The sequence below is a fragment of the Chlorocebus sabaeus genome, chromosome 2 (assembly GCF_047675955.1).
Source record: "Chlorocebus sabaeus isolate Y175 chromosome 2, mChlSab1.0.hap1, whole genome shotgun sequence".
NCBI classification, from domain to species: Eukaryota; Metazoa; Chordata; class Mammalia; order Primates; family Cercopithecidae; genus Chlorocebus; species Chlorocebus sabaeus.
In genome coordinates this window covers 69741126-69768053 of record NC_132905.1, presented here as the reverse complement: position 1 = coordinate 69768053, position 26928 = coordinate 69741126, and the positions used below count along the sequence as shown (strand labels likewise).

General features: G+C 47.3%; 1 protein-coding gene across 4 annotated transcripts in view; it reads left to right on the top strand.

Annotated features, from left to right (window-relative positions):
- The first annotated feature begins 1123 nt into the window (after window positions 1-1123).
- The window catches only part of EVA1C (eva-1 homolog C), a 108116-nt gene continuing 82311 nt past the window's right edge, over window positions 1124-26928 (top strand). For all 4 annotated transcript variants that reach the window (XM_037990627.2, XM_007964982.3, XM_007964974.3 and 1 more), the window contains exon 1: window positions 1124-1525. In XM_037990627.2, the coding sequence (XP_037846555.1) occupies window positions 1366-1525 (160 nt within the window). In that variant the 5' untranslated portion in view covers window positions 1124-1365. The remainder of the gene's footprint in view (window positions 1526-26928) is intronic.

Genomic DNA, 26928 nt, shown 5'->3' with positions numbered 1-26928 from the left:
ACTGGGTGGTATCTAACGCCATCCACCCTTCTGGAATCTTTACGGCCCACCTCTGAGTGGGTCCCACGGGAACCCTCAGCCGCATTTTCTTTCACCATGCCTCCCGGTGCACTCTGGGGCGTTCGCAGCTCTGAAGCCCGCCGGACAGTGCGTCCGGCCCCGCCCTGGGCCTCATTATCTACGTTTCCGCGTCACGCCCGCTGAGAACTTGGCAGGCCCTCCCGCGGGGTTCGGGAACACTGTGTGCTTAGCGCCCGCCCTCCTCCCTCCCGCCGGCCCCGCGCGGTCCGTAGGGTTTGGGTCGCTGGGCCCCAGGTACCCGCACCCGGCAAGCAGCCACGGAGCCCCTCGCGCACTTGTCCTCGATACCCTTGAGTTGGGGCCACGCAGGCCACTCCTCGGCCACTGGCTGGGCGTCCAAACGTGGGTCACCCCGCGCACAGTCTAGAGGTTCAGAAAGATGCTGTGGCCCACTTTAAAACAAAGCCCAATTATTAGCGCTAGGCGGCTGTTTGCGCCGGTCCGGTGTCAGATCCCCCAGCGCTGCGGACAACCCGTACCCAAAGGAAGCCGAGCTGGAGCTAAAGATCCCGGCTCCGGAGCCATCTGACCGGTTTTGAGACCTCCAGCTCGTCGCCGTCCTGGCTGCGAGAGCTTGGGCACGGTGCCGGGGCTCAGTCTCCTCTACTGTGAAATGGCGATAACTGTTTGTGCCGGGTGACAGCACGTGGCGCGCGGCGGGTGGCGGGGATGGCCGCGGTGCGATCCCACGCCTCCAGAACCCCACCTTCCCGCGGCCCCCGATCGGCCCCGCCCCGGGGGCGCCCCAGCTGCACGCGCGGCGCTGGCTCCAAAGTGCGTCACGGGCACCGTCCGCGCTCCTTCTGCCGCCAGGGCGAGGCTGGCACCCGGCCAGCGCGGGCAGGGCCACGGGTGCCCGGCTGTCTCCCGGGTGTGGAAGGCGCTCAAGGTGCGCGGCCCGGGACGCGCTACTGGGGGCGCCCTCCGCGGCGGGCAGCGCGCCAGGGACCGGCCTGGGCAGCCGCCCGGGGCGCGAAGGCTGCGCTTTCCCTACCGCCCTCCTCGCTTCCTCCCGCACCGCGGCAGCGGAGATTTCCTCTCTTGGAAACTACGCGGATCCTTTTGGGGATCCTCGCCCCGCCCCAGTTCTCCGCCCCCTCCCCTTTGCTGGGGCGCCTGGACTGGCCCGCTCAGGGGAGGAGGCTCTGGCAGCCTGGGCGGGGAGGTGGCGGGGGGCCGCGGAGTCGCTGGCCATCGATTCGCCCCGCCATGTGACGCCGTCCTTAGCCCTGCGACCCCCCGCGCGTCCCGGGCCTGCGCCCCCGCCCCGCCGCGCCGAGCACCATGCTCCTGCCGGGACCTGCACGCCAGCCGCCGGCGCCCCAGCCCGCGCAGCATCCCGGCCTCCGCCGGCAGGTAGAGCCGCCGGGGCAGCTCCTGCGCCTCTTCTACTGCACTGTCCTCGTCTGCTCCAAAGAGATCTCAGCGCTCAGCGACTTCTCTGGTAAGAGTGCCCTCCCTGGCTGTGCGCCCCCCGGCACCGCGGAGCGCCCAGGTGAGCCCTCGAATGGGGGCAGCCGCACCAGCGGACACGGCCGGGTAGGATTAGAGTTGAGGCGTGCTCACAGACACTTGTCTTGTCTGGTGTGAGCCCTTGGCATATAGGTGGCTGTGAGTGAAGTGGCGACAGGGGACTGCCACTCCCAAGAAGGAAGGGTGTGTAATGTATTTAGAGTTTCTCGCCCTGCTGTTGACCTCGTCAATTTCCTAGCATTAGGGACCCGGTCCTGACCCACGCTGGTTCTCTGGAGGCTCCTTAAACTGAGCCCTGTGCTGCGCCCAGCGCTGTAAAATACACGTGTTGTGGTCGGAGGCGTTGCACCGGGTTTGCCACCCGCGTAGCCCATTTGCCCATGTAAGGAGACTAGCCCAGGGGACACCTGACCTCGAGTCCACATTGGCAGGTAGGAAGGGAAGCCCGCGGGGACTGGAGGTCTGGTGGAAAGGCAGTGAGGGATGAGGAGATACTTAAATAACAGAGAGGAACCTCTCTGCCAAAGTATACCGGGGTCCTCCCTCTCCAATTCCAGTTTCCTTCACAGAAAAGAATGACTTCCTACTCTCAAATCAACTAGGAGGCTTTTCTTTTTGGGAATCGTGATCCAGGTTCTCGCAGCGGATCTCAGCTAGTTCTGAGCTTACAGGTGTGACTCCCCAAAGTGAAAAGTGAAAAGTGAAAGGGATTTCTAGGTTGACGATAGACTTAGGAGCACATGCTTATGTTAGCACTGCAGTTGCTTACGGTAACACAAGTCCTTGCAGACGAAACAGACCTGGATCTCCCTCTGGCAAGGCTGGAGGCCTTCAGCCAGCTTAGGGAGCAACTCTGAGCCCCACACTTCTCCTTCTCCAGGGAACCTCTCCCAAGTTCAGACTTTGCACAGTCAGTCCCTATCGGGTCCTGCAGTGCAGAGTCTTTTGCAACATCATGGTGGTAAAGGGAGTCCTCCTCAGTCCTGTTTGTGCAGTAGGCTAGTACATAGCAAATTGAACAACGGCAAACCAGAAGTTGAATTGGGATTCTAGTTTACTTACAGAGAATGTCATTGTTAGTGGAGAGCCCTTAGGTCAGAGGTTCTTTGCTTTGAATATGTAACATCAAGGCAGTATTCCTACCTAGCAAAGGAAGCCAAGATATGCCTACTTGGCAAGCCACCCGTGGCCCTTAAAATCAAGTATCCCAGGATCAGAACTCTGTGGTAAGCATTCTGGGGAAATGCATCAGGCTTTTCAAGTGCTATTAACCTTTTTTTTTTTTTTTTTTTTTTTTGGTACTAGAACTTTCTTGGCTGCTAGAAAAGCTCTGTATTAGCTTATTTGAGCTATGGAAAGCAGTTCTGAGTTCAGCCACCATCTAGCTCTGAATTCTAGGGAAATAACTGAAAACTGACAAGCCTTTTTGTGTGTGTGACATGATTGCAACTGAACAAATATTGCTTTAGGCAAATTGCAGTGCAATCATTAGATTGTTTTCACAGATCATAGACACTTAGAGTTTTGTTGCTTTAGGGAAGCAGTTGCAATACTTGTAACAGTCTATAGATTACCACCCAAGCAGTTGCAATACTTGTAACAGTCTATAGATTACCACCCAAGTTTGGAATTGTCTGTATCTAGCAACTGTTATATACAGTGGAGTTGAGCTATCAAACAGGGAGGCTATATCCTTAGTAAAATGAATGATTTGATACATGTTATTCTAAATAGTATAAATGATAACAGGCATTTCCTTCTGCTTTCCATGCGAACCTGAATTCCAGGGTTTCAAAATCCCTGAGCCAGCAGTAGGTGGTGATATTGCTACCCACAGCCAGTCCCCATTTTTCCTCTCATCAGTGATGCTCTCCAGAGATCTGAAGATTAGGGAGAACATGTCAGAAGCCTTTTGGGGAGAAGAAAAGAAATATAATGTCCTCCCAAACCACTGAGGCCCTTAAGTTTGAACCTTAATTCCATATCATGTGAGGTCGGAGAAATATTAGAAAAATCTCACGGAGAAAGAAAGATCATCTTCCAGAGTTGGCTCATTTGACTTGGGTTTTAGCCGCCCTCCTTCTGCAAATTCCTAAGCTCCAAAGATGACCATCTTATTGTCCGGTTCAGTGTTTCAGCTGACGCGAACCGCCTGTGGCCTCAAAGCTTGCCGCTTGTGTTCTTGGGACAGTCGGTCCTGTTCCTTTTTATGAACTTGAAGGAGTGCATAGAAACCAAAGCTGAGGCCTGGAAAGAGACAGTGGACCCTCCCCCGCAGAGCCTGATCACAATAAACAGGGCTAGAGAGCAGTGTTTGACAATGCAGATACTTGCCTGTTTTTCTAAATAAGGGGAACATCAAAAACTAGCAGAGGATAGAGGAAACTTGGGACCCCTCTGCCCTGTGAAGGAGGGAGGATGGTGTATCCATGTGAAAGAAAGTGCCAGAATGTCAGGGGTCCCAGCCATTGTCTGTACAATATAGGCCCCCCTCTCCCCCAAGGAGATTAACAGTGCAGAGTTTTGGAAAGTTCCTTAAGCCTTTCTCTTCTTTGCGGCTCTTCCTTGAGCCTTTTCCTGGGGCTGTCAGCTGGTGTAGTTTTCCTGGGTCATTGATTTTTTTTGCCCTTGGGGATTCCAGCATCGATCTCACTCTTAATAAGCCAGAGGCAGCATCGTGGCCCCCTCCTTCTCCCCATCCATGCTCGTGACGTTCTAATCACCTCGAAGCCTGCTGGTAAACAGGCTCCCCAAACACCGCCTCCTCTCTCATCCCCAAAGATTTTGAGATGTCGCCAGCGGCCACTGGAAGGCTATCATCATTGCATTAAAAATGAATCCCAGCGAAGGCAAGAGAAGTTCATGCAAAATTAGTGCCTCTGATCCTTAATCTCATACTCAAATGTGCTTGGCTTTCGTCCACTTTCCTCTTTGGGATAGAGTTCTGTTCATTTGACTGCATTCTCAAATTGAGGATTTGGCTTGAGACGTCTAAATTCATCATTGACTTGAAAAACAAAACAAACCCCAGAAGTATAATGCTATGCCCATCGTCTTTGTTCAGAGAACAAGACAGGGAGCTGGAGCTTGAGGATGAGTGCTGAGAGGAGGGAGGGGTACCCTCTTGAGTAGCAGCCATAAAGAGCAAGGGATCCTCTACATTTTTGCCGTAAAGAGTGGTGTTTCAGTGTGTCTCTTGTATTTAGTTTGTGATGGTCCTTCAGTACTTACTGTTTTGTGTGTGTGTGTCTGCTTTTAATTTGTGTTGTTTCTCTGCTGAAAGCAAGCTGGGTCTTCTCTTTCTTCCCTACTTCTTTCCTTTGTCTCCTTTTCTTTTTCTTTTTTTTCCTTTCTGAGACGCAGTCTCACTCTGTTGCCCAGGCTGGAGTGCAGTGGTGCAATCTTGGCTCACTCACTGCAACCTCTGTCTCCCAGGTTCAAGCAATTCTCTTGCCTCAGCCTCCCGAGTAGCTGGGATTACGGGCACCCACCACCACACCCAGCTCATTTTTGTCTTTTTAGTAGAGACAGGGTTTCACCATTTTGGCCAGGCTGGTCTCGAACTCCTGACCTCAGGTGATCCACCCACCTTGGCCTCCCAATGTGCTGGGATTATAGGCGTGAGCCACCGCACCCAGCCTCTTCTTTTCTTTTTCTTTCGTTTCTTTTTTTTCTCCAAGAAGTTCAAAGTGTTGATGGGCTTATAGGTAGAGGTGGGGAGGAAGGAAGGGAAGGAAAGGGTAGAAAGTTGTTCTAGGTCTCACTTGAATTCCTCAAGAACTCCTGGCCTTGGACAAAGTAGACATAACCATGTGTTTCCACATTTGATTTTGCCCTAGGGCACATAGTGGTGAATGTGAGAAGTAGGAGGGACACGGGATGGGAAACAAGGAGAGTGGGGCAGCCTTTAAGGCCTTCCTTGTACCCAAATGTCCCCAGACCTCAAAGAAAGGTCACTCTATAATAGAAGTGTTGTTTTTTTTAAAGATAGAGTCATGCTCTGCTGCCCAGGCCAGAGTGCAGTGGCTATTCACAGGTGCAGTTGTAGTGCACTGTAGCCTCAAACTGCTGGCCTTAACCAATCTCCTCCTGCCTCAGCCTCCTGAGTAGCTGGGATTACAGGTGTGCACCACCCACCTGGCCTGGGCCAGTGTTCCAGTCCCTGCCATTGGTAACCCAAGTGAGCATTAAGTGGTACTTGGCACCAGATTGTATTAGTTTGCTAGGGCTGGCATAACATTATACTACAGACTGGGTGGCTTACACAAGGAACATTTATTTTATCACAGTTCTGGAGGCTAGAAGTTCAAGATCAAGGTCTTGGCAGAGTTGGTTTCTTCTGAGGCCTGTCTTCTTGGCTTGTAAATGGCATCTCCCTGCTGTATCTTCACACGGTCTTCCCTCCACGTGTGTCTGTGTCCTAACCTTCTCTTCTTACAAGGACATCAGTCATATTGGACTAGACTCCTTCAAATGATCTCATTTTAAGCTAGTCACCCATTTAAAGGCCCGATCTCCAAATACTATCATAGTCTGAAGTGTTAGGGATTAGGACTCCAATGTATGAATTTTAGTGGGATGCAGTTCAGCCAAAACTTAGGTCATTTGCAGCCCAATAAATAAACCTGACTGGTAGCTCTTTATTTCATTGGCCAGGAATTCCAGGGTATAGAAGTATGGTAATTCAATTGAACCTGGGGCCTCAAGGTGGGAACTCGGTATTGATGGACACAACTGTTCATTTTGGAGAGGTTGAACCTTGTTATTTGCTTTCAGATAAACATTGGGTCTCAGCGCTGGCAGCACAATAACATCTCCTGGGGAGACTAAAAAAAAAACATAGACATTCAGGCTGCACCCCAAGACTTCTGATGTAATTGGCCCTGGGAGAGCCGGTCACAGTCACTGATCTCCTTTTGAAAGCTCCCCGGGCAATTCTAATATGCGGCTAGAGTTGAGGACCACACTTTTGGATTTCAGAGGGGAGGGTGACCTCCTGCCCATGCATCGGTTCATCCAAGGGTACACAGTGTGGCTGGGTGTCCCCTTCACCCCCTACCCTAGGGCTCATCACCAGGGAGACCAGGACTGTATTTCCCCAGCATATCAGCACCTCCCAATACAGACACCTGTGCATGCACAGCCATGCAAACACACACATGCACACACCCTTCCCTCTGCCTTGTATTATGCCTCAGTCACATCATCCTTTTTATTCAAGATTTATCTTTACTTTAAAAAATGTATGGAGTGAAAAGCCAGCTCGTAACTAAAGAAAAACAAACCAAGTATCCAAAGGAGTTGTCTAGAGGCCACAGAAGAAGAGAGATGAATAGCCAGTGTCTGAATCTTCTCATCTGTTTCCATGGAAAGTGACTATATCTGAAAAGTTTTCTGCCGGCTCTTTTTGTGGCAGAGAAGAGTCTCGGCCCACAAGTGGTCCCTGTTATTGATGGCTTTGGTCTCCCAGGTGCTTTATGGGAAAGGGGAGCCTAGCAGCAGTTTCAGAGAAGAAACAGGAAGAGGGTAAAAGTTAGTTGAGCTCAGTTTTTATCTGATTCATCCTCATAGCAACTCTATGAGGTCAGGCCCGGTCTCATTTGCAGATGGCAACTCAGCCTCAGAAAGGGTAACAAACGTGCCCAAGACCGCCCAGCTAGGGAGCAGTGCTGAGGCAGGCTGTAGCACCAGGGCTGGCCAGAGCACGGGGATGGGGCCAGGCTGGGGTCTTCGCCTTCAAGGGTGTTGGGGGTAGGGAGGAGCAAGACCAGAAAAAAAGGTGCCACAATTTGCCTAACCTTTCTTGATCGTTCATGCGGTGATCGCTGCCAGTTCAGGTACTTCTGAATAACTGACCTTTTCCTACCTTTCCATCAGCATCATTTCATCATCGTCCTTCCCAAGTGGGTGCACTCACAAAGTGGTCCAGTGGGATAGGAGAAAAATGTCAGAACTTCTGTTCTTGCCTATTGGCTTTTCCATCTTAACAAAAAAAAGGAGTTAAGTTTTGCTTAAAATTAACATATAAATTGACAGAACATGTGATTTATAAATAAGTGTGCATATATTGGAGATGTGTTATCAAAATGTTTCTGTTCATGATGTTTTTTATAATTTTTTCTGCCAGTAATAATAATTATTTTTAAAAACTTTTATTTTAGGTGTGGGGGTACATGGGAAGGTGGGGTACATAGATGAGTTCATGAGTTAAAAAATTCAGAGGTCACTGATCTTCACAGCCATCCTGTTGACTTAATATCTTAAAAATTCTCAGTGAGGCACCACTCTGAGGGTAGTGTACCGTGAGAGAACAATTGCTGCCTTGTTACCCACCCCTACTGCCTGACTTGCCTACTGCTCTCCCCAGCTCCACAACTGCTAATCAAATTTAGACGCAGGATTTGAACCCAGTACCTATCAGGTTTTAAATATCCATACTGATGGCCGGGCACTCTGGCTCATGCCTGTAATCCCAACACTTTGGGAGGCCGAGGCAGGTGGATCATTTGAGTTCAGGAGTTCGAGACCAGCCTGGCCAAAATGGTGAAACCCCATCTCTACTAAAAATACAAAAATTAGCTGGGCGTAGTGGCGTGCTCCTGTAGTCCCAGCTACTCAGGAGACTGAGGCAGGGGACTCACTTGAACTCAGGAGGTGAAGTTTGCAGTGAGCCAAGATCATGCCACTGCACTTCAGGCTGGGCAACAGAGCGAGATCCTGTGGGGAAAAAAAAAAATCTATACTGTCACTGAAGCTGAGCAATGGACCAAGAAGGTGGGAGCAAGGGTGGGGGCTGGAGAGGGGGGTCTGAAGTTTTATGATACTTTGTCACTATTTTAATGAGGCTGGTATATTTGTATCCTTCTGTAAGGAAATGGTTTCTCATAATAATATAAATCCTAAATCCTAGAGTCACGAAGATTTTAGTACTGGAAAGAGAATCTCGGATTGGAAAGGCAGCTGACCAAGTGATTCTGGTGTTCCGAGTTTCCCCTTGCCCCTTGGGGTACCTCATTCTGCCACCCCTTTAGTTGGCGCCCACATGTGCACTGCCGGCTCAGCAGAGGCAGTAACTTCCTGGTTTCCCTCAGCACGAGTAAAAAAGTTGGTGAGTTAAAAACACTTTTAGGGTTTTAAAAAATTTTTACAGCCTAGCCTATATGGTGAAACCCTGTCTCTACTTAAAATACAAAATTTAGCTGGGCATGGTGGTGGGCAACTATAATCCCAGCTACTCGGGAAGCTGAGGCAGGAGAATTGTTTGAGCCTGGGAGGTGGAGGTTGCAGTGAGCCAAGATCATGCCACTGCACTCCAGTCTGGGCAACAGAGTGAGACCCTGTCTCAAGAAAGAAGAAAAAAAGTATTTTTTACTTTTGAGATAGGGTCTCGCTCTGTCACCCAGGCTGGTATACAGTAGTGCAATCATGGTTAACTGCAGCCTTAACCTCTGGGGCTCAAGCCATCCTCCCACCTCAGCACCCCCTAGTAGTTGGGACTATAGTCACATGCCACCAGGCCTCGCTAATTTTTTTGGCTTTTTTTTTTGTAGAGACAGGGTCTCACTATGTTGCCCAGGCTGGTCTCGAACTCCTGGACTCAAGAGAGCCACCTGCCCTGGCCTCCCAAAGTGCTGGCATTGCAGGAGTGAGCCACTGCGCCTGGCCCTAAAAATAATATATTAAACACATAAAACACTCTATGCCAGACACTGTTCAAAGAACTTCATGTTAAGTCATTCAATCCTCCCAATTGTAGCTATAAAGGAGATGCTTGTATAAAAAGTTCAAGAAACTGAGGCAAAGAGCGTCACTTTTGGGGATTTGAATCCAGGTAGCCTTTCTAATACTAAGGGAAGAAAACAAAATAAATTACACGTAGTTTAAAGCAGAGGCACTTCTGTCATGTCTATCTCTTCATTTACCAGAGCCAAATCTTTCCCAGGACTTATATAAGTAATGTCCATTCCTTGTCCTGTTTAAAGATAATACCATCTAGCCCCAAAGAACTGATTATAGAATTGGGTCTGTAATTTGTTTCTGGAAATTGGTGTTCTGAAACTATTTTCCCCACAGAACACCTAGAAACGCTGAATAAAATATAAGAAACATCTTTTCATGCGTAAGTGAGTGGTTAAATGTAAGAAATATCCAGGAAACAAAAATGAAGAGAGAATAGAGAACTAGGGATGATAGCTGGTGCAAACCCTGTGGCTACGTTGGAGTTGCTTGATGTTCTTGACAATGAAGATTTAACAGGTGCCTGAGCGCAGGTGATAAGGCATGAGACCACTGTAAAGTGAGGGATTAGAATAAAGACCTCTATATAAAGTCAGGACCTTGAAAGCCTAAACCTTCATTAAAAGGTGGATGCGAAACAAATCAGACTTCTTGTAAAGAAAGATGACAAAGAAACTTGTCATAGCCTTGGTTCAGGATTGGAGAAAAAAATAATGTCTCTTGAGACAGTGTAACCAAAATTCTGCCTTTTGGGGAGTCTAGGTTTTGAATTCATATTACCTTTACTGGGAAACCCAAACTGAGACACTAATAAAGTTGGCCCATGATACCTGGTAAAAGCAAACACCTAGATAACTGCCTGCATGGGAACATCATCAATATAGGCCCATCTATAGATTCCTATAGATGAAATGCTGCTGATTATGATCACACAATTCAAAATTACATTATATGAGCAGTAGTCAGCAGCGATGACATAATTCTTAAGTAATAAAAGAGAGAATCTAGGGCTGGCCATGGTGGCTTATGCCTATAATCCCAGCACTTTGGGAGGCCAAGGTAGGTGGGTCACTTGAGGTCAGGAGTTTAAGACCAGCCTGGCCAACATGGCGAAGCCCTGTCTCTACTAAAAATACAAAAATTAGCTGGGCATGGTGGTGGGTGCCTGTAATCCCAGCTACTTGGGAGGCTGAGACATGAGAATCGCTTGAACCCAGGAGGCAGAAGTTGCAGTGAGCTGAGATTGTGCCCCTGCACTCCAGCCTGGGCAACAGAGCAAGACCCTACCTCAAAAAAAATTTTTTAAAAAAGAGGCAATCTAAAAAGAGATTTAAAAAGGAATCTAAAACATGAGAAAGGAACGAAAGGCTATCAAGGAAAAACAGGTGTATTTGTAAAAGAATCAAATATATTTACTCACACGAAAAATATATTCATTGACATGAAAAGCCTGATGGGTAGGTTGAAGAGCAGATTAGATATAGCTGAAGAGAGAAACAGTGAGGTGAAAAAAAAAAAAAAAAGCTGGAGAAATTATCCAGAATGAAGCAAAACAGGTAAACATATGGAAAACATGGAAGAAAAGTCATAAGACATGGAGGATGGAATGATGGTTGAATATACATTTGATCAATATTCCAGAAAAAGAAAGTAGGGAAAAGGAGAGAGAGGCGACACTCAAAGTGATGATGTGCTAGGATTAATTTTTTTTTTGAGATGGAGTTTTGCTGTTATTGCCCAGGCTAGAGTGCAGTGGTACAATCTCAGCTCACTGCAACCTCTGCCTTCCAGTTTTCAAGCACTTCTCCTGCCTCAGTCTCCCAAGTAGCTGGGATTACAGGTACCCGCCACCATGCCCAGCTAATTTTTTTGTATTTTTAGTAGAGATGGAGTTTCACCATGTTGGTCAGGCCAGTCTCGAACTGCTGACCTCATGATCCACCTGCCTTGGCCTCCCAAAGTGCTGGGATTACAGGTGTGAGCCACCACACCTGGTCCTGTCCTAGGATTAATTTTTAAGAATTAATGAAAGATTCAGAGTTAAGCATTCCAAGGAAAATAAATAAAATAAATTTATACCTGAATGTGTCATACTGAAACTGTAAAATACTAAAGACAAAGTGACAGTCTTAAAAGCAATCAGATAGTAAAGGAAATGTTATCTATAAAGACTTTGCAACAAAAACAGTGGGAGCCATAAGACAGTGAAATAATATTTTCCAGGTTCTGAGAAACAAACAAACAAAAAACAACCATCAGCCCTGAATTATATACCCAGCTAAACTACTTTTCAAGAGTGTGTGAAATAAAGACAAATTTACCACTATTGAATCTTTACTAAAACAGCTACTAAAGGGGTCAGGCACAGTGGCTCACACCTGTCATCCCAGCACTTTGGGAGGCCGAGGCAGATCACCTGAGGTGAGGAGTTCGAGACCAGCTTGGCCAATTTGGTGAAACCCGTGTCTGTATTAAAAATACAAAAATTAGCTGGGTGTGGTGGTGTATACCTGTAATCCCAGCTACTCATGAGGTTGAGGCAGGAGAATCGCTTGAACATGGGAGGCAGAGGTTGCAGTGAGCCAAGATAGTGCCACTGCACTCCAGCCTGGGCAACAGAGTGAGATTCTGTCTCAAAAAAAAAAAAAAAAATTGGTGGGCAAAGAAATGGTACAATTTCAAATGCCCTTTATCCACATTCCTTGCTCTGTCTTCTGCTGAGGGAGTATCACCTTTTTGTGTTGAGAGGGATGTTCTCTAATATATTTCACTCTTTTGATGGCAAAAGTCATGAGACACTTTCTTGACCCACTGGAGCTCTTCCAAGGACTATAACTTCCACCCTGAGATACTTAAGGCTCCTCCACAGGTGAGCCTCAGTTTCATGGTGACCACACACTGGAAGTTCTGTAGGGAAGAATGGGAAACAGTCTAAAGCCTCTCAGGTCCCGGATGCTGTGCTAGATATGATACAGCCTACTCCAAAAAATCATTCCTTTCCTGGGGAAGCTTGCTTTTTAGTGGGTCCGTGGACACACACATTACAGAGGAGTTTGAGGGATGAGCCATAGATTTGGCAGGTCACGTTCTCCAAAAAATAGTAAGCAAACCACAGAGTTTGGAACTGAGTGTTTGGAAGTATGTTCACAGACCTACTAGATGACTCTGTCTATGCGTAGATTTTACATTTCCTTACATGAATTTCTCACCCTTATGTTCTCTCCGACACCTGTATCGTTTGCTCACTCAAGCCTCTGGAAATGAATTTCTCCTGCACTAACAAGTTAGAGAATGAAACGATACTGGGATGAAGTGATGCTTGGGGTTCATTTCAATCTGAGCACCAAGTTTTCCACACGCAGAAAACCAGGCAACATTAAAATTCAAAACTCGGGCCACGGAGTCTGAAACGTATGTTTGCGAACAGTCTGATTTCATGTCTGCCTCTGATGCCCTGTGAATACAAATCGCCTCATCTGGGGCTGGAGGAGCAGAGAGGAGGAAACCCAAGAATGATCTCCAACACAAATCTTTAATTTGGATGAGTATAATAGAGTGTAATCCCATTTCAAGTCTGTCAGCATTCCTTTGATGATTACAAATGAGTCCCTTTTCCCCTGCAATGTGGGGGAATAATCTGGATAAAATAACCCTTTTTGTCTGCAAAGGCCCATGCGATGCATACTCGTGACAGCTTTCAGAGTAGTGTTTCAGAGACTGAGAAGAGCAGACTGTGCTACCACGTCATCCCCTTTCTTTCTCTTGACTTAGAAGATTTCTCACTCTTTTCATGTTCAGTGGCTTCCGAAATTCTCAGGCTTAGAAATCATAAATCATCGTACTGTACTGAGCAACAAGAGAGACCCAGGTCACCAGGTCCTTTTCCCTCCCTGCCTGCTCAACAGGAGACGACAGGTGGAAATGGGAATGTATGATCTTATCTAGAAGGCCAATTTGTACAGCTTTGGAGGGATATCCTTGAAGAAATGCACACAATTTTATAGTCTCTTTTTCATTTAAAAAAAAATGTACACTGAACCCAAGTTCAGGCTTACATGCTTCCCTTTGTCAATTTCCTTGTAAAATTAAGGGATCGTCATTTTAAACACTTCGTTCTATTCTCTGAGACCCGAATGCCAGGACACTCGTTCCAAAGCTAACGATGCAAAATGCTTTGTGGACAGGCCACCCTGGACACAAAGATTCAGAATGAAAAGAGGTCTTGAGAACTCCAGTGCTGCGGTCCCACTCCGTGGTACTGGTCACAGCAGGCTGTGGAGAACCACATAGAACAGATCTTGTGGTCTTGTTTGTTCTGCTTTCAAGTGCACAAGTGCCTCTCACCTGCTTTCCCTGTTTTTTTTCTTTTCAGTTAGAATGCCCCAGGATGATGATGATGATGATGATGATTTCTGACAGAGACCCATTCTGTTACCCAGGCTGGAGTGCACTGGCATGACTGTGACTCACTGCAGCCTCAACCTCCAGGGCTCAACAGATCCTCCTGCCTCAGCCTCCCAGGTAGCTGGGACTACACACCCTACTAATTTTTAAAAGTATTACAAATTAATATGTAGGGTGGGTACAGTGGCTCACAACTGTAATCCCAGCACTGTGGGACACCTGAAGTCAGGAGTTCAAGACTGACCTGGCCAACATGGCAAAATCCCATCTCAACTGAAAAAAAAAATACAAAAATTAACTGGGTGTGGTGGCATGTGCCTGTAAATCCCAGCTACTCAGGAGGCTGAGGTAGGAGAATCACTTGAACCCGGGAAGCGGAGGTTATAGTGAGCCGAGATCACGCCACTGCACTCCAGCCTGGGAGACAGAGCGAGACTCTATCTCAAAAAAAAAGTATTTTGTAGAGACAGGGTCTTGCTATGTTGCCCAGGCTGGTCTCAAACTCCTAGCCTCGAGCGATTCTCCTGTCTCAGCCTCTCAAAGTGCTGGGATTGCAGATAGGAGCCACTGTGCCTGGCCGAGGATTATTTTTTATTGGTGTTATAGCTCCCAAAAACCATAAACTAAGGCTTTGAGGCAAAAGGTCTTTTCTTGTCTCAGACTTCTGTGTTTCTCCCTGGCTATTCAAGTCAAGGCAGGCTATCTGGGCTTGTCAACATTTGCCAAAAGTGCTATATGGTCTTTCCAGGGGATGGCTGTCTTTATCCGGTGAAAATTTTGCTTTTCCAAATGTTTAGTTGAGATCAGTGATTCTCAATCCAAGAGTGATTTTGTCCCTCGGGAATATCTGGCAATATCTGGAGGCAATTTTCTTTGTCACAGCCTTTTAGTGGGTGGAAGCCAGGGACACCGCTAAACATCTCACAATGCCCAGGACTGCGCCCCCACAGCAGAGAACCATGCAGTCTTCGTACCAAGGTTGAGGAACCCTGGGCTAGACCAGCAGACTTGTCCTTGTTTTATTATCGACACTTTTAGAACCTGAAAAAAGTGAAAACTTTTGTTTTTTTTCAATCAGAGTTGAGTCTGGAGTGCCTAGACAGCTCTGAAAGACTCTCTTCTCCAAAGCTAGCTTGTCTTCTGTAGCCTGAAGGAGGTCTTCAGTTCCATAAAGCCAAAGAAATGAAAATCCACAGGCTGCTATGCCTCTCCACACTCTCTAGCCCAGGGGGGTTTTAGTCAGAATTTTTCCCCCTTCCTTTCTTCCAAGGACCTTGTCTATGTGTTTGGCCCTTTTGCCTTCATCTCGAGTTAGACTCTTGGCCATCATTAACGTCAAAGTGAAATATCGCTCTGGAGAGGTGTTCAAACTTGAAATCACTTGCTCACTTGACGTGCGAGGATGTGTTTGCAACACATCTCAATTATTTCAAAATCTCGGTGAAACAGTTGCATGATGGGGGTGGATAATTTGATTTGAACATGAAAAAGGAAGAGAGAAAGTCATGAAGATAATGCAGAGATTTTTTTTTTTTTTTTTTGGCATCTCCCACTGCCTCCCTGACTTGCCTCCTTCCCTGTGTTCCTGCTCTCATTCCCCCTACCTCTCTCTCTCCATCCCCGGCCACCCCACCAGTCTCTATGCACTCACATACAGACAGCTTGGGCGTTACATTGTGAACAGTGCATTCAGCCGTCTGTGCTGCTGTTATACAGTTATCAGGATATGCTGGAGTTTATGTGGTCATGGGGCTGAGCACCGTTTTACGGCCCACATCGAGAAGGAGGAGTCATTGGACTCCTCTGAAATGGTAACTACCATCCCTGCCCAGAGGCCTCAAGACTGCAGAGCAGCTTCCACTTTCTGAGCGTGCCTCCCTCCGTCACCCCTTCAGACAAGTCACAACTCTACTTAAAATATTTTTTTCCTTCTGCCAAACACAGAGAAAATATAGTATTGTTTCCAAGAGAACGAGCAGGGGCACCAGCAGGAATGGGTGTGCAGTATTTGTACAGTTTTGTGACTCAGTCCATCTGAATTTCCAAGCATTTTAAGAGCTTTGTCCCAAAAAAAGGTCTATTGTGTGGCTCTTGGCACTGAAGAAAATAGCAGGCCTGTCAGAACTCTGTTTCAGATTTAATTTTCAAGTGGGTGATGTACGAATGCTGTCCAACGGGAGGGCATTTTCTCATTCCTGTTCACTTTGGTGCCATAGAACTTCAGTTTTCAGAATCAGCTCAGATTAAAAAACTGAAGCATCTTTTCCCTTGACACCCTTTTAATAAAAAGGCACCATGTTCTTAAGCAGAGATTACTGTGGCTCTTAAATGAATATGGCTTCCTGCAATGAAAGTAAAAACATTTGACAATGTATATAATAAATTTTTTTTTCAGAGCATCTTCTTGGAAGACTTTACTATTCTTTGTTTCTATGCAGTTTGGAAATGCAGGCCTAAAGACATTATTGATCTTCTCAAATGCCTCTTGAATGGAGTATTTACTGCTGGGTATAGATGGTGTAAAAAATAGGCAGAGGCTGGGCGTGGTGGCTCATGTTTGTAATCCCAGCACTTTGGGAGGCTAAGGAGGGCAGATCACAAGGTCAAGAGATTGAGACCATCCTGGCCAACATGGTAAAACCCCCATCTCTACTAAAGACACAAAAATTAGCTGGGCGTGGTGGCACATGCCTACAGTCCCAGCTACTCGGGAGGCTGAGGCAGGAGTATCGCTTGAGCCTGGGAGGCGGAGGTTACAGTGAGCTGATATCGTGCCACTGCACTCCAGCCTGGCGACAGAGCAAGGCTCCAACTCAGGAAAAAAACAAAAAACAAAAAACAAAACAGGCTGAGGCCAGGCACAGTGGCTCATACCTATAATCTCAGCACTGTGGGAGGCCAAGGTGGGAGGATGGCTTGAAGGCAGGAGGTTGAGACAAGCCTGGGCAACATAGCAGGACTCCATCTCTATTAAAAAAAAAAAAAAAAAAAGCAGGAAAAACTTGTTTTTGAAGTTGCTCTTTTCCTAATTGTTTTCTTCCCTGGACCTTAAACAGTGGACAGTGACTTTTCTCATCACATGTATACTTTATGTAGAGTGCACAGTTTGTCCTCCCTGTCCCTGTCTTCTCTTGTTGATAAAGATTATGTACTACATTTTTTAAAAAAAGAACTGAAGCATCATATCTGACCCCTGGATCCCTCTGAACTGTGAATAGATGATAAACTTCTGGGCTCAGAAATTTTCTCATAATGTTGCCAAGCATTAGTCCAGTGTGGAGGCAACTTTCTGCTCAAACCACTCATCTGGGTCCCGTGCCCAGTGTCACCCATCCTCAGCAAAACAACCTTTATTTCCTTCTTCCTGGTTTCCAGAAAGTTCCCCTAAAGCCCCGAGGAATCACCCAATGAAAGGGGCTTTTTACCAACAGGAAACTTAAGTGGAGCGCCAATACACAACATGGATTGCACCAGGCTGGGTCTAAGATAAAACCAGACTGTGGACAACAGAACAGATAAGACCCACATGGCTCTGCACTGCCTGGGTCTGTTATTGTGTGGGAGGAATGTCTTAGTCTGTTGCTCCTGTGGGTGTAACTAAGACATGAACTAGGAGCCTTCATCCGTAGAAAGCAGTCAGACACCTGAGAACCAATCCCAAACTGCAGCCTTCCACAGAACCTTCTGGAACCTTCTGGAATGCAACTCATTACTGCCAGAGGGTCTTTGATGAGTGTCTACTCTCCACCATTTGTCTTCATTACCCACATACTCTCTTTCTGTGGAAAGGTAAGTTGTTAGAGTTTATGCAGTCTGGTATATTAATCAAGAGCTTTACTTTAAAGAATGTCACTTTTATGATTCAGTCTCACAGACTGGGTTAAAATGGCAGTGTTGACTATTAAGTCGTAAATTACTATAATGATCCTTATTATTATTCAAGCAAGCTGTGAGAAATGAGCATTATCTCACAATATCTGCCTTTTAGTGGACCTGAGGGAAGAGTGTATTTGCTGGAATTACAGAAGCCTGAGAACCACAGAAGAATTCTCACTGCAGGGCATTCAGGGTCCAAGGCTGATTCTATTTTGCATGCTCAGTCCTTACTCAATTTATTTTTATTTATTTATTTATTTTTTGAGACGGGGTCTCGCTCTGTCGCCCAGGCTGGAGCGCCGTGGTACAATCTCGGCTCACTGCAACCTCACCTCCCGGGTTCAAGTGATTCTCCTGCCTCAGCCTCCCGAGTAGCTGGGATTTCAGGCACCCACCATCAAGCCTGGCTAATTTTTGTATTTTTAGTAGGGACGGGGTTTCACCATGTTGGCTAGGCTGGTCTCAAACTCCTGATCTCAGGTAATCCTCCTGCCTCAGCCTCCCAAAGTGCTGGGATTATAGGCATGAGCCACTGTGCCTGGCACTCAATTTATTTTTTAATTAATTAATTAATTAATTTTGAGATGGATGTTCGCTCTTGTCCCACAGGCTGGAGCGCAGTGGCGTGATCTCGGCTCGCTGCAACTTCTGCCACCCGGGTTCAAGCGATTCTCCTGCCTCAGCCTCCTGAGTAGCTGGGATTATAGGCATGCACCCCTACGCCCAGCTAATTTTTGTATTTTTAGTAGAGACAGGGTTTCACCATGTTGGCCAGGCTGGTCTCGAACTCCTGACCTCAGGTGATCCACCCGCCTCAGCCCTCCAAAATGCTGAGATTACAGGCGTAAGCCACTGCACCTGGCCCCTCAATTTAATTTTAATAGAAGTATCAGGGAAATAAGCCACAAAAGGACAATGTACAGATGTTAGAACAGAGCTGTCCAATAGAAATATAAGGTAATCCACATATGTAATATTAAATAATTCAGTCGCCATATTAGAAAAAGTAAAAGGGGTGAAATGAATTCTTCTAGTAAACTTTATTTAACCAATATATTCAAAATAGTATTATTTCAACATTAATGAATACTTAAAAATTCTTAATGAGATATTTTATGGGTTTTGTTTTTGTTTTTGTTTTTTGTTTGTTTTGTTTTGCTTATGAAGGCTTGGAAATCTAGTGTATATTTTACACTTACAGCATATCGCAGTTGAGATGGCCACATCTCAAGTGCCAAGTAGCCATGTATGGCCTGAGGCCACGACTCTGGGCAGTACAGCTTTGGGTAAGTCTAGGGCAGGGCAGAGGGGGGCACCTGGGATCAGGTGTGGAGCCTCAGGCCTTGTTTAGCACCCTTTGGTGAGGGCACTTTCTTTCCATAAAGCCCAGGTCAAGCGTGCCTCACAAGGGGGCCAGGGGAGGTGCCTCAGTTTACTTGGGAGCTTGGCCTCTCCAGCTTGCCTTCCTGCTGCCTGGAAGAAGGTTCGTGTCCTCTCGCCTTCTCTAGCCCCTTTCCCAAGAACCCTCCCAAAATTGAGTCCTGTGAAGGGCCAGGGGTGCAAGGGGTCACCCACACAATGACAGGACCCACCAGCAATACCAGAAGTTGGCCAACCCTACTCATCCAAATTCCTTTCTGCCAACTGGACGTCACAAAAGGCTTTCAGACTGCCGTCCTGTGGCAACTCCATTTTGGGTTCCGGGGATGTAAGGGTTACTATATTAGTCCATTCTCACTGCTAATAAAGCCATACCTGAGACTGGGTAACTTATAAAGAAAAAGAAGTTTAATGGACTCATAGATCCACATGACTGGGGAGGCCTCATGATTATGGCAGGTGGAGGAGGAGCAAAGTCACATCTTACATGGCAGCAGGCAAGAGAGCTTGTGCAGGGGAGGTCCCCTTTATAAAACCAGATCAGGCAGGGCACAGTGGCTCATTCCTCTAATTGCAGCACTTTGGGAAGCCAAGGTGGGTGGATCACCTGAGATCGGGAGTTTGAGACCAGCCTGGCCAACATGGTGATACCCCATCTCTACTAAAAATACAAAAATTAGCCAGGCGTGGTGGCTCATGCCTGTAGTCCCAGATACTCAGGAGGCTGAGGCATGAAGATTGCTTAAACCCAGGAGGCGGAGGTTGCAGTGAGCTGAGATCACACCACTGCACTCCAGCCTGGGCAACAGTGAGACTCGGTCTCAAAAAAAAAAAAAATTAGATCTTGTGAGATTTATTCAATGTCATGAGAACAGCAGGGGAAAGACCCACCCCCATGACTCAGTTACCTCCCACCGGGTCCCTCCCACAGCATGTGGTGATTATGGGAACTACACTTGGAGATTTGGGTGGGGACACAGCCAGACCGTATCAGTTACTGAGCTGGGCGTCGTCTTCCTTGACTGCACATTGACCTCTGAGGCGCTTCCCGGTTAACCTCCTTCCACAGCTGAGAAAACCCAGGCTTGGCACAGGCAAGGGATCTGACCCAATGTCTCCCATCTTATTAGTGGAAGGACCAAGACTGTGCTCCTGTTTTGAGTCACCATGCTGCCCCCAAGATCAGATCTCAAAACAAGCAGACATGGGGGGCTCAGAAACTCCCCAGCCTAGAAATCTCCTGTCACCCAACAACACTAAGGGCTAAGCTGGCCACTTATTATTCTGGATTCACACTAGAATGGCCTTGGGGAGTGTTTCACACGTGCTGATGTCTGGAGTCTCACTCCCAGCTAACTGAATATGAATCTCTGGGTTGGGGCCTGGGCACTGATATTTACACAAAGCTTCTGAGGTGATCCTAATGCATCGCCAAGGTTGACACCTGAGGAACCATTGCACACTTTTTCATTTTAGTTATTAAATATGTAATATTTATTATTAGTTTTCCAGACACAGAAGTGTTGCAAGAATAGTACAGACATCCTTTATACCCTTCACTGGGATTCCCCAGTGCTACCATTTTACCCCATTTGCTTTATTATTTTCTAAGTGGCCGATAAGTTATCCTTTACCCCTAAATATTCCTGTGTACTCCTTAATAACAAGGACTTTCTCTTATATAACCAAGGCAATGATCAAAATCAGGAAACTAACCCTGCTACAATATGGTTTTCTAATGTATGGACCTCATTCAGATTTTGCCAGTTAACCCAATAATGTACACTGGAGCAAAAGATAATCCCAGATCATGCATTATTTTAGTTGTGTCTCTGTAGGTCCCTTTGAGCCTGGAACAGCTTCTCAGTTTTTCTTTATCTTTCATGGTATTGGCATTCTTGAAGAACACAAGATGGTTATTTGATAGAATGTCCCTTAGTTTGGATTTGGCTGATGTTTCTTGGTGGCGTATTCTTATGCATTTGGGGTGGGACTGTCACAGCAATGGTGTCGTGTTCTTCTCTGTGCATCGCATCAGGAGGGACTTGCTGATGGTTTACCCCATTACACCAAAGTGAATGTTGATCATTCAGTGAAGGTGGGCGCAGGTTCATTGCATTATATTGCAGAAGCCATCGTCAGCCATACTTGCTCTGATTAACCGATCATCTTATGTAGCCATTTATCTAACAAAGCTGTAAGGGTCTTGAACTCAGGATGAGCAAGCCTTAAAGCAGAAGAGAAGAAAGAAAGGAAGGCTCTGGAACCTGGAGCTTTGGCTAGGGGACAGGTCAGGGGAAGGCACCACCAAAGTTGCTCCCGGTGTTAGGATGAAGAGGAAGGAGAGCATTCTGTCTAGAAGGGGTTTGGGGTTAGTGAGAGGGGCACAGGAGAGTCAGAGCTGCCCACTTGTGGTTTTGCTGAGGGCTACACTGTGGCAGGCAGGTCTTTCATTGCTGCTTTTGAAAATTTTGTTTCGCAATCCTTCATCTGAAACAGAGCAATTCCCTTTTTCTAAGTTTTGGCCCACTTTGCAGGTGCTTCATCTGTCTTCTTTTCTCTTATTTTTGGAGACAGGGTCTTGCTCTGTTGCCCAGGCTGGAGTGCAGTGATATGATCATCGGCCACTGCAGCCTTGACCTCCTGGGCTCAAGCGATCCTCCTGCCTTAGCCTCCTGAGTAGCTGGGACTACAGGTGTGCACCACTGCACCCGGCTAATTTATTTTATTTGTTTTAGTTTTTTGTAGAGACAAGGTCTCACTTTGTTTCCCAGGCTGATCCTGAACTCTTGGCTTCAAGTGATCCTCCCGCCTCAGCCTCCCAAAGTGTTGAGATTACAGGCATGAGCCACCACGCCCAGCCCTGTCTTTTCTCTTGGGATCGATGACTTCCGCATTAGCTCCAGGAATAATTTCTGTTAAGGTGATACCTGGCTTGACACTTCTGGTAACTCCGGTTGTTTACCTATTGCTTATCTCCAGAACCCATGTGATGCTTCCCACTTCAAAGCACACTAGCGCCTGCCAGCTTGAAGGCATCTCCTGAGCTGCTGGCAAGCAAGGCCTTTTTACCCACAGATTAAACCTCTTATTTGTTTTAATAAGTGATCAAAACTTGGTTTGCCTCCTGTGCGTATGTTGGTTGGGGCCAAGAGGGGGTGGTGGTGATTTCTGTCCACCTGGGACCTCAGGCCGCCTGGTGGCCCCTGAACAGAAGTGAGGCAGGCAGAACAGTGAGCATGTTCCCCGTCTGCCTCGCTGCAGTCAGTGTTTCTGCCTGTGGTTGTCTTTGGCGCTTTATCAAGATGTGTCACTCCCTTGCCTTTGTTCCCCCTCCTTCTTATATTTACCCTCACCTGGGCTGCTAAGTGCTGCAGGAGAAACATCGGGTTGTTGTGGAGATTGTGGCCACAACAAAATTAGGTTCCCCACCCTCAGGTTGTCCCTGGCTGGTCTCTTCCTCGTGCCTTTGAAGAAAACAACTCGTGGAGGTCGTCATACTCATGAAGGTGAACATTTCACAGAGCAGGGCACTGTTGTGGGTTGAGTTGCATCCCCCTTCCCACAAAAGACTTCTTGGAGTCCTGACCCCCCAGTACCTCAAAATGTGACTGTATTTGGAGATACTCATTACAAAGGTACTCAAGTTAAAACGAAGTTGATAGAACGGGCTTTATCCAGTATAATGGGTGTCCTTATGGAAAGGGAAAATTGGCCAGATGCAGTGGCTCATGTCTGTAATCCCAGCACTTTGGGAGGCTGAGGCGGCAGGATCACTTGAGGCAAAGGTTCAAGACCAACCTGGCCAACATAGCAAGACCCCCATCTCTATTAAAAAATAATAAAATAGCCGGGTGCGGTGGCTCATGCCTGTAATCTTAGCAGTTTGGGAGGCCGAGGCGGGTGGATCACTTGAGGTCAGGAGTTCAAGACCAGCCTGGCCAACATGGTAAAAATTGTCTCTACTAAAAATACAAAAAAATTAGCTGGGCATGGTGGCGGGCACCTGTAATCCCAGCTACTCGGGAGGCTGAGGCAGGAGAATGGTGTGAACCTGGGAGGTGGAGCTTGCAGTGAGCTGAGATCACGCCACTGCACTCCAGCCTGGGCGACAGAGCGAGACTCCGTCTTAAATAAGTAAATAAATAAATATAATTTTATATATATATATATATATATATGGGAAATTTTGGACACAGATGCACACAGGGAGAAGGCCACGTGAAGATTGGACTTGGGCTGCCACGAGCTAAGGAGCTGGTGGAAGCTGGGAGGGAGATCCTTCCCTAGCATCTTCAGAGGGAGCGTGGCCCTGAGAATGCCCTCCTGTCAGCCTTCTGGCCTGCAGGTGTGAGGTGATGCATTTCTGTAGTTCTAAGCTACCCAGCTTGTGGCACCTTGTTATAGCAGCCCGAGGCATTTAATACAGCAGCATTCTGAGCCCTTCCCATATCAACTCTTCATTTAATCTTCACCACAACCGCCCCGCCCATAAGTGCTGTTGTTATTGTCTTCATTTTATCTTCGTTTTATCCATGACATGTGCAGCACAGAGAGGTTCAGTAATTTGCTCATGGTCACTTGAGATAATAAACCCCCACTCTAGGAAACCTTTTATGCCTGCTTTGGCTGTCAGCAAAGCTCTCCTCTTTCCTCCTGTCCCCTTCCTCTCCATCTCCTTTATGAGGCCTTCCTCGTTGTCCCATCTCTTTTTTTGCATTTTTACTTTTTATTAATTTTTTTTGGGGGGGGGAAATGGGGTCTTGCTGTGTTGTGCAGGCTGATCTTGAACTCCTGGCCTCGAGCTGTCCTCCTGTCTCAGCCTCCTGAATAGCTGGGATTATAGGTGTGAGCCACCATACCCAGCTGTTGTCCCATCTCCTAAATGTCTGCCTTCCCCAGCATCCCTGCCCACAGTTCCTGCCTCAGTAGCCCCTCATGAGCCTCAGCAGCCCCTCATGAGCCTCAGCCACCACCTGTGCTGACGAATTGCTGCTCGCCCTCCTCCCACGCAGGATGCACCATGGCCCCTGCAGGCTTAGCCCATCCACAACAGATTCACAAAGCCTGTCCTTCGATGCTGGATTTCATAGATTTCCCAGTCAACAGTACCACCAGCTTAAAACCCTGCAGCCATGCCTAAATCCTCTCTCTTCCCATACCCCAAGTCCCCACGTCCGACCAACCCCTGCTGATTTTATGGCTAAAGCCCTGTCTTTATAGTCAGGATCAGCTGCAGAATTTGCAAGGCCCAGTGCAAGATGAAAACATGGGCTCCCTTATTCAAAAATCAGAAGAAAAGCACTGCTGCAGGACTAACATATAAAGCATTTTCTTTCTTCTGCAGTCTCTGTGTCTCAGTTTATCATGATGCTTTCATTTGTTAGTTAATGTCCTTCTAAGTAAAGAAAAATTAACATTTTAAATTACTAGGGTGGATGGTGCTGCTCCTCTTTACATTGTGTAATGCCAGATTGAAATAGGAACATTTGGCCCAAACGTGGAATCACAGAAATGACATAATTTGTATTTTGCACGTGGGGTTTTTTGCCTCACAGAAGCAGTGAGACGTTGCAGGAAACTAATTCAGCTGGGTTTTTGTTTGTTTGTTTGTTTGTTTTTGTTTTTCCCCCGAGACGGAGTCTTGCTCTCTTGCCCAGGCTGAAGTGCAGTGGTGAGAGCTCAGCTGACTGCACCTCTGCCTCCCGGGTTCAAGCCATTCTCCTGCTTTAGCCTCCTGAGCAGCTGGGATTACAGGAGCCCGCCACCACGCCCGCCTGATTTTTGTATTTTTAATAGAGACGGGGTTTTGCCATATTGGCCAGGCTGTTCTCGAACTCCTGGCCTTGTGATCCACCTGCCTTGGCCTCCCAAAATGCTGGGATTACAGACATGAGCCACCGCACCCGGCCACTCAGCTGTTTTTATTTCACTTTTTCACACCTATGCTATCTACTGCCACTCTCTACCTTTGGCTTACTGATGTGTAAGGAAGAATTGAAAGGAAGAATAACTATGACTCTGCTATCTTTGCGTCTCCTGTGCCATCATTTCCAGTGGAAGTGGTTGGCTACTACAAGGAATCAGATGAGTAGAAAAGGCTGGGAGAGGGTTCCTTGTTTGTTCACGTTTCTTAGAATGCCATTGACTTGGTTTTCAATTCTGATTCTGTAAGAGAAAGTGTGACCTCTTGGTGCTGTCAGCATCTCTTGCAGACTCCGTTGTGGACATAGTAGGCTTTCTTTATGCTCACTTGGAGCCTCGCTGGGCTCCCATGCACTGCAGACCCACCAAGATTCCATGCTTACTGCACGGCAGACACGCCATGGGGAGTGCGGCGGCAAGGGGCAGTGGTAACTCATATTGTCGGTGTCTCGTCTGCCCATGCACATGTTCTATTTCCCCGTTGGATTTCACTGATAAAACATAGATTCAGACAGGGTGCAGTGGCTCACGCCTGTAATCCCAGCACTTGGGGAGGCCGAGGTGGGCAGATCACTTGAGGTCAGGAGTTCAAGACCAGCCTGGCCAATATGGTGAAACCCACTCTTTACCAAAAATGCAAAAATTAGCCAGGTGTCGTGGCGGGTGGCTGTAGTCCCAGCTACTTGGGAGGCTGAGGCAGGAGAATCACTTGAGCCTGGGAGGTGGAGGTCACAGTGAGCCAAGATGGCACCACTGCACTCCAGCCTGGGTGACAGAGCGAGACTCTTTCTCAAAACAAAACATAGATTCAAATATAAAATGAGGAGGAATTTTAAGACAGTAACATCAGAGTATTAAGCCAAGCTCGGGGCCCCTCTCAGCATGGGCCCTGTGTGACTGCACAGGCCAAACACCCTTAAATACATCTCAATTTCCCTCCCTCTCACACCCTTCCCCACTGCTGTGGTCTCAGTTGGCACCTTCCTCATTTCTCTCCTGGAGGACTGCCTGTACCCTGATTTCTTCAAGGGTCTCTCCAGTCCACTGGATGCAGGCCAACCCAAGGTTTCTCTGCATTGCAATCCAAATAGCATCACTGCCCTGCTTACCAGCCTGCAGTAGCTCCCATGTCCCTTCAGGTTAAAATTCAGAATTCCTAGCAAGGCACTGCTTATTTCCCCAGCCTCTGTGACAGCCTAACACCCTACAGTCGAGCCCTGCTGATCCTGGAGAAGCTCCCTCTGAGCCTTTGCACACCTGTCCCTGCTACTGGAGGATCATTTCTACCTGGTTACCTCCTGGCATCACCTCCCACCCAAAAGCCTTCCTCATCTCTGGGATCAAATGTAACCATTTTTGCCCTCTCCCTACACACCCTGCATTTCCTCTCTCCCAGCATTCATTTCGTGATATACAATAAGCAATTGACTAACTTGTCCTTAAGGCGAGGGCCACACCAGGTCTTCTTGGTGACGAATGAGGGAGCAGCGAGCGCTTTTGCCCTCTAATGGCATCTGTGGATCACTAGCTGGAGGCCTTGCGACTCTAAGAGCCAAGCTATTCAAGTGCTACAAATAACACTGCATGGCCTGCGGTCTTTCCTGTTTCCTCTCTGCGTCTATCAAGAAGGAACAGCTGTTTTTTGAAGCCCTGCTTTCCTTCCCACAGCTCTGCTCACCCTCACCCTGCTTGGCCTCCAAACTCAGAGCCTTAACTTCCCTATAATACAGTTTCTCTCCAACTCAACTTGATTCATTCATGCAGGGTCCTAGTTCTCTCTCTCTCTCTCTCTCTGCCATTCCAATTCTCCTCTTTCCATTACCTTTAAGAGAACCCTGGCTGGGCGTGGTGGCTCACACCTGTAATCCTAGCACTTTGGGTGGCCAAGGCAGGTGGATCACCTGAGGTCAGGAGTTTGAGACCAGCCTGACCAATATGGCGAAACCCCATTTCTACTAAAAAACCAAAATTAGCTGACTGTGGTGGCACATGCCTGTAGTCCCAGCTACTCGGGAGGCTGAGGCAGGAGAATCACTTGAACCTGAGAGGTGG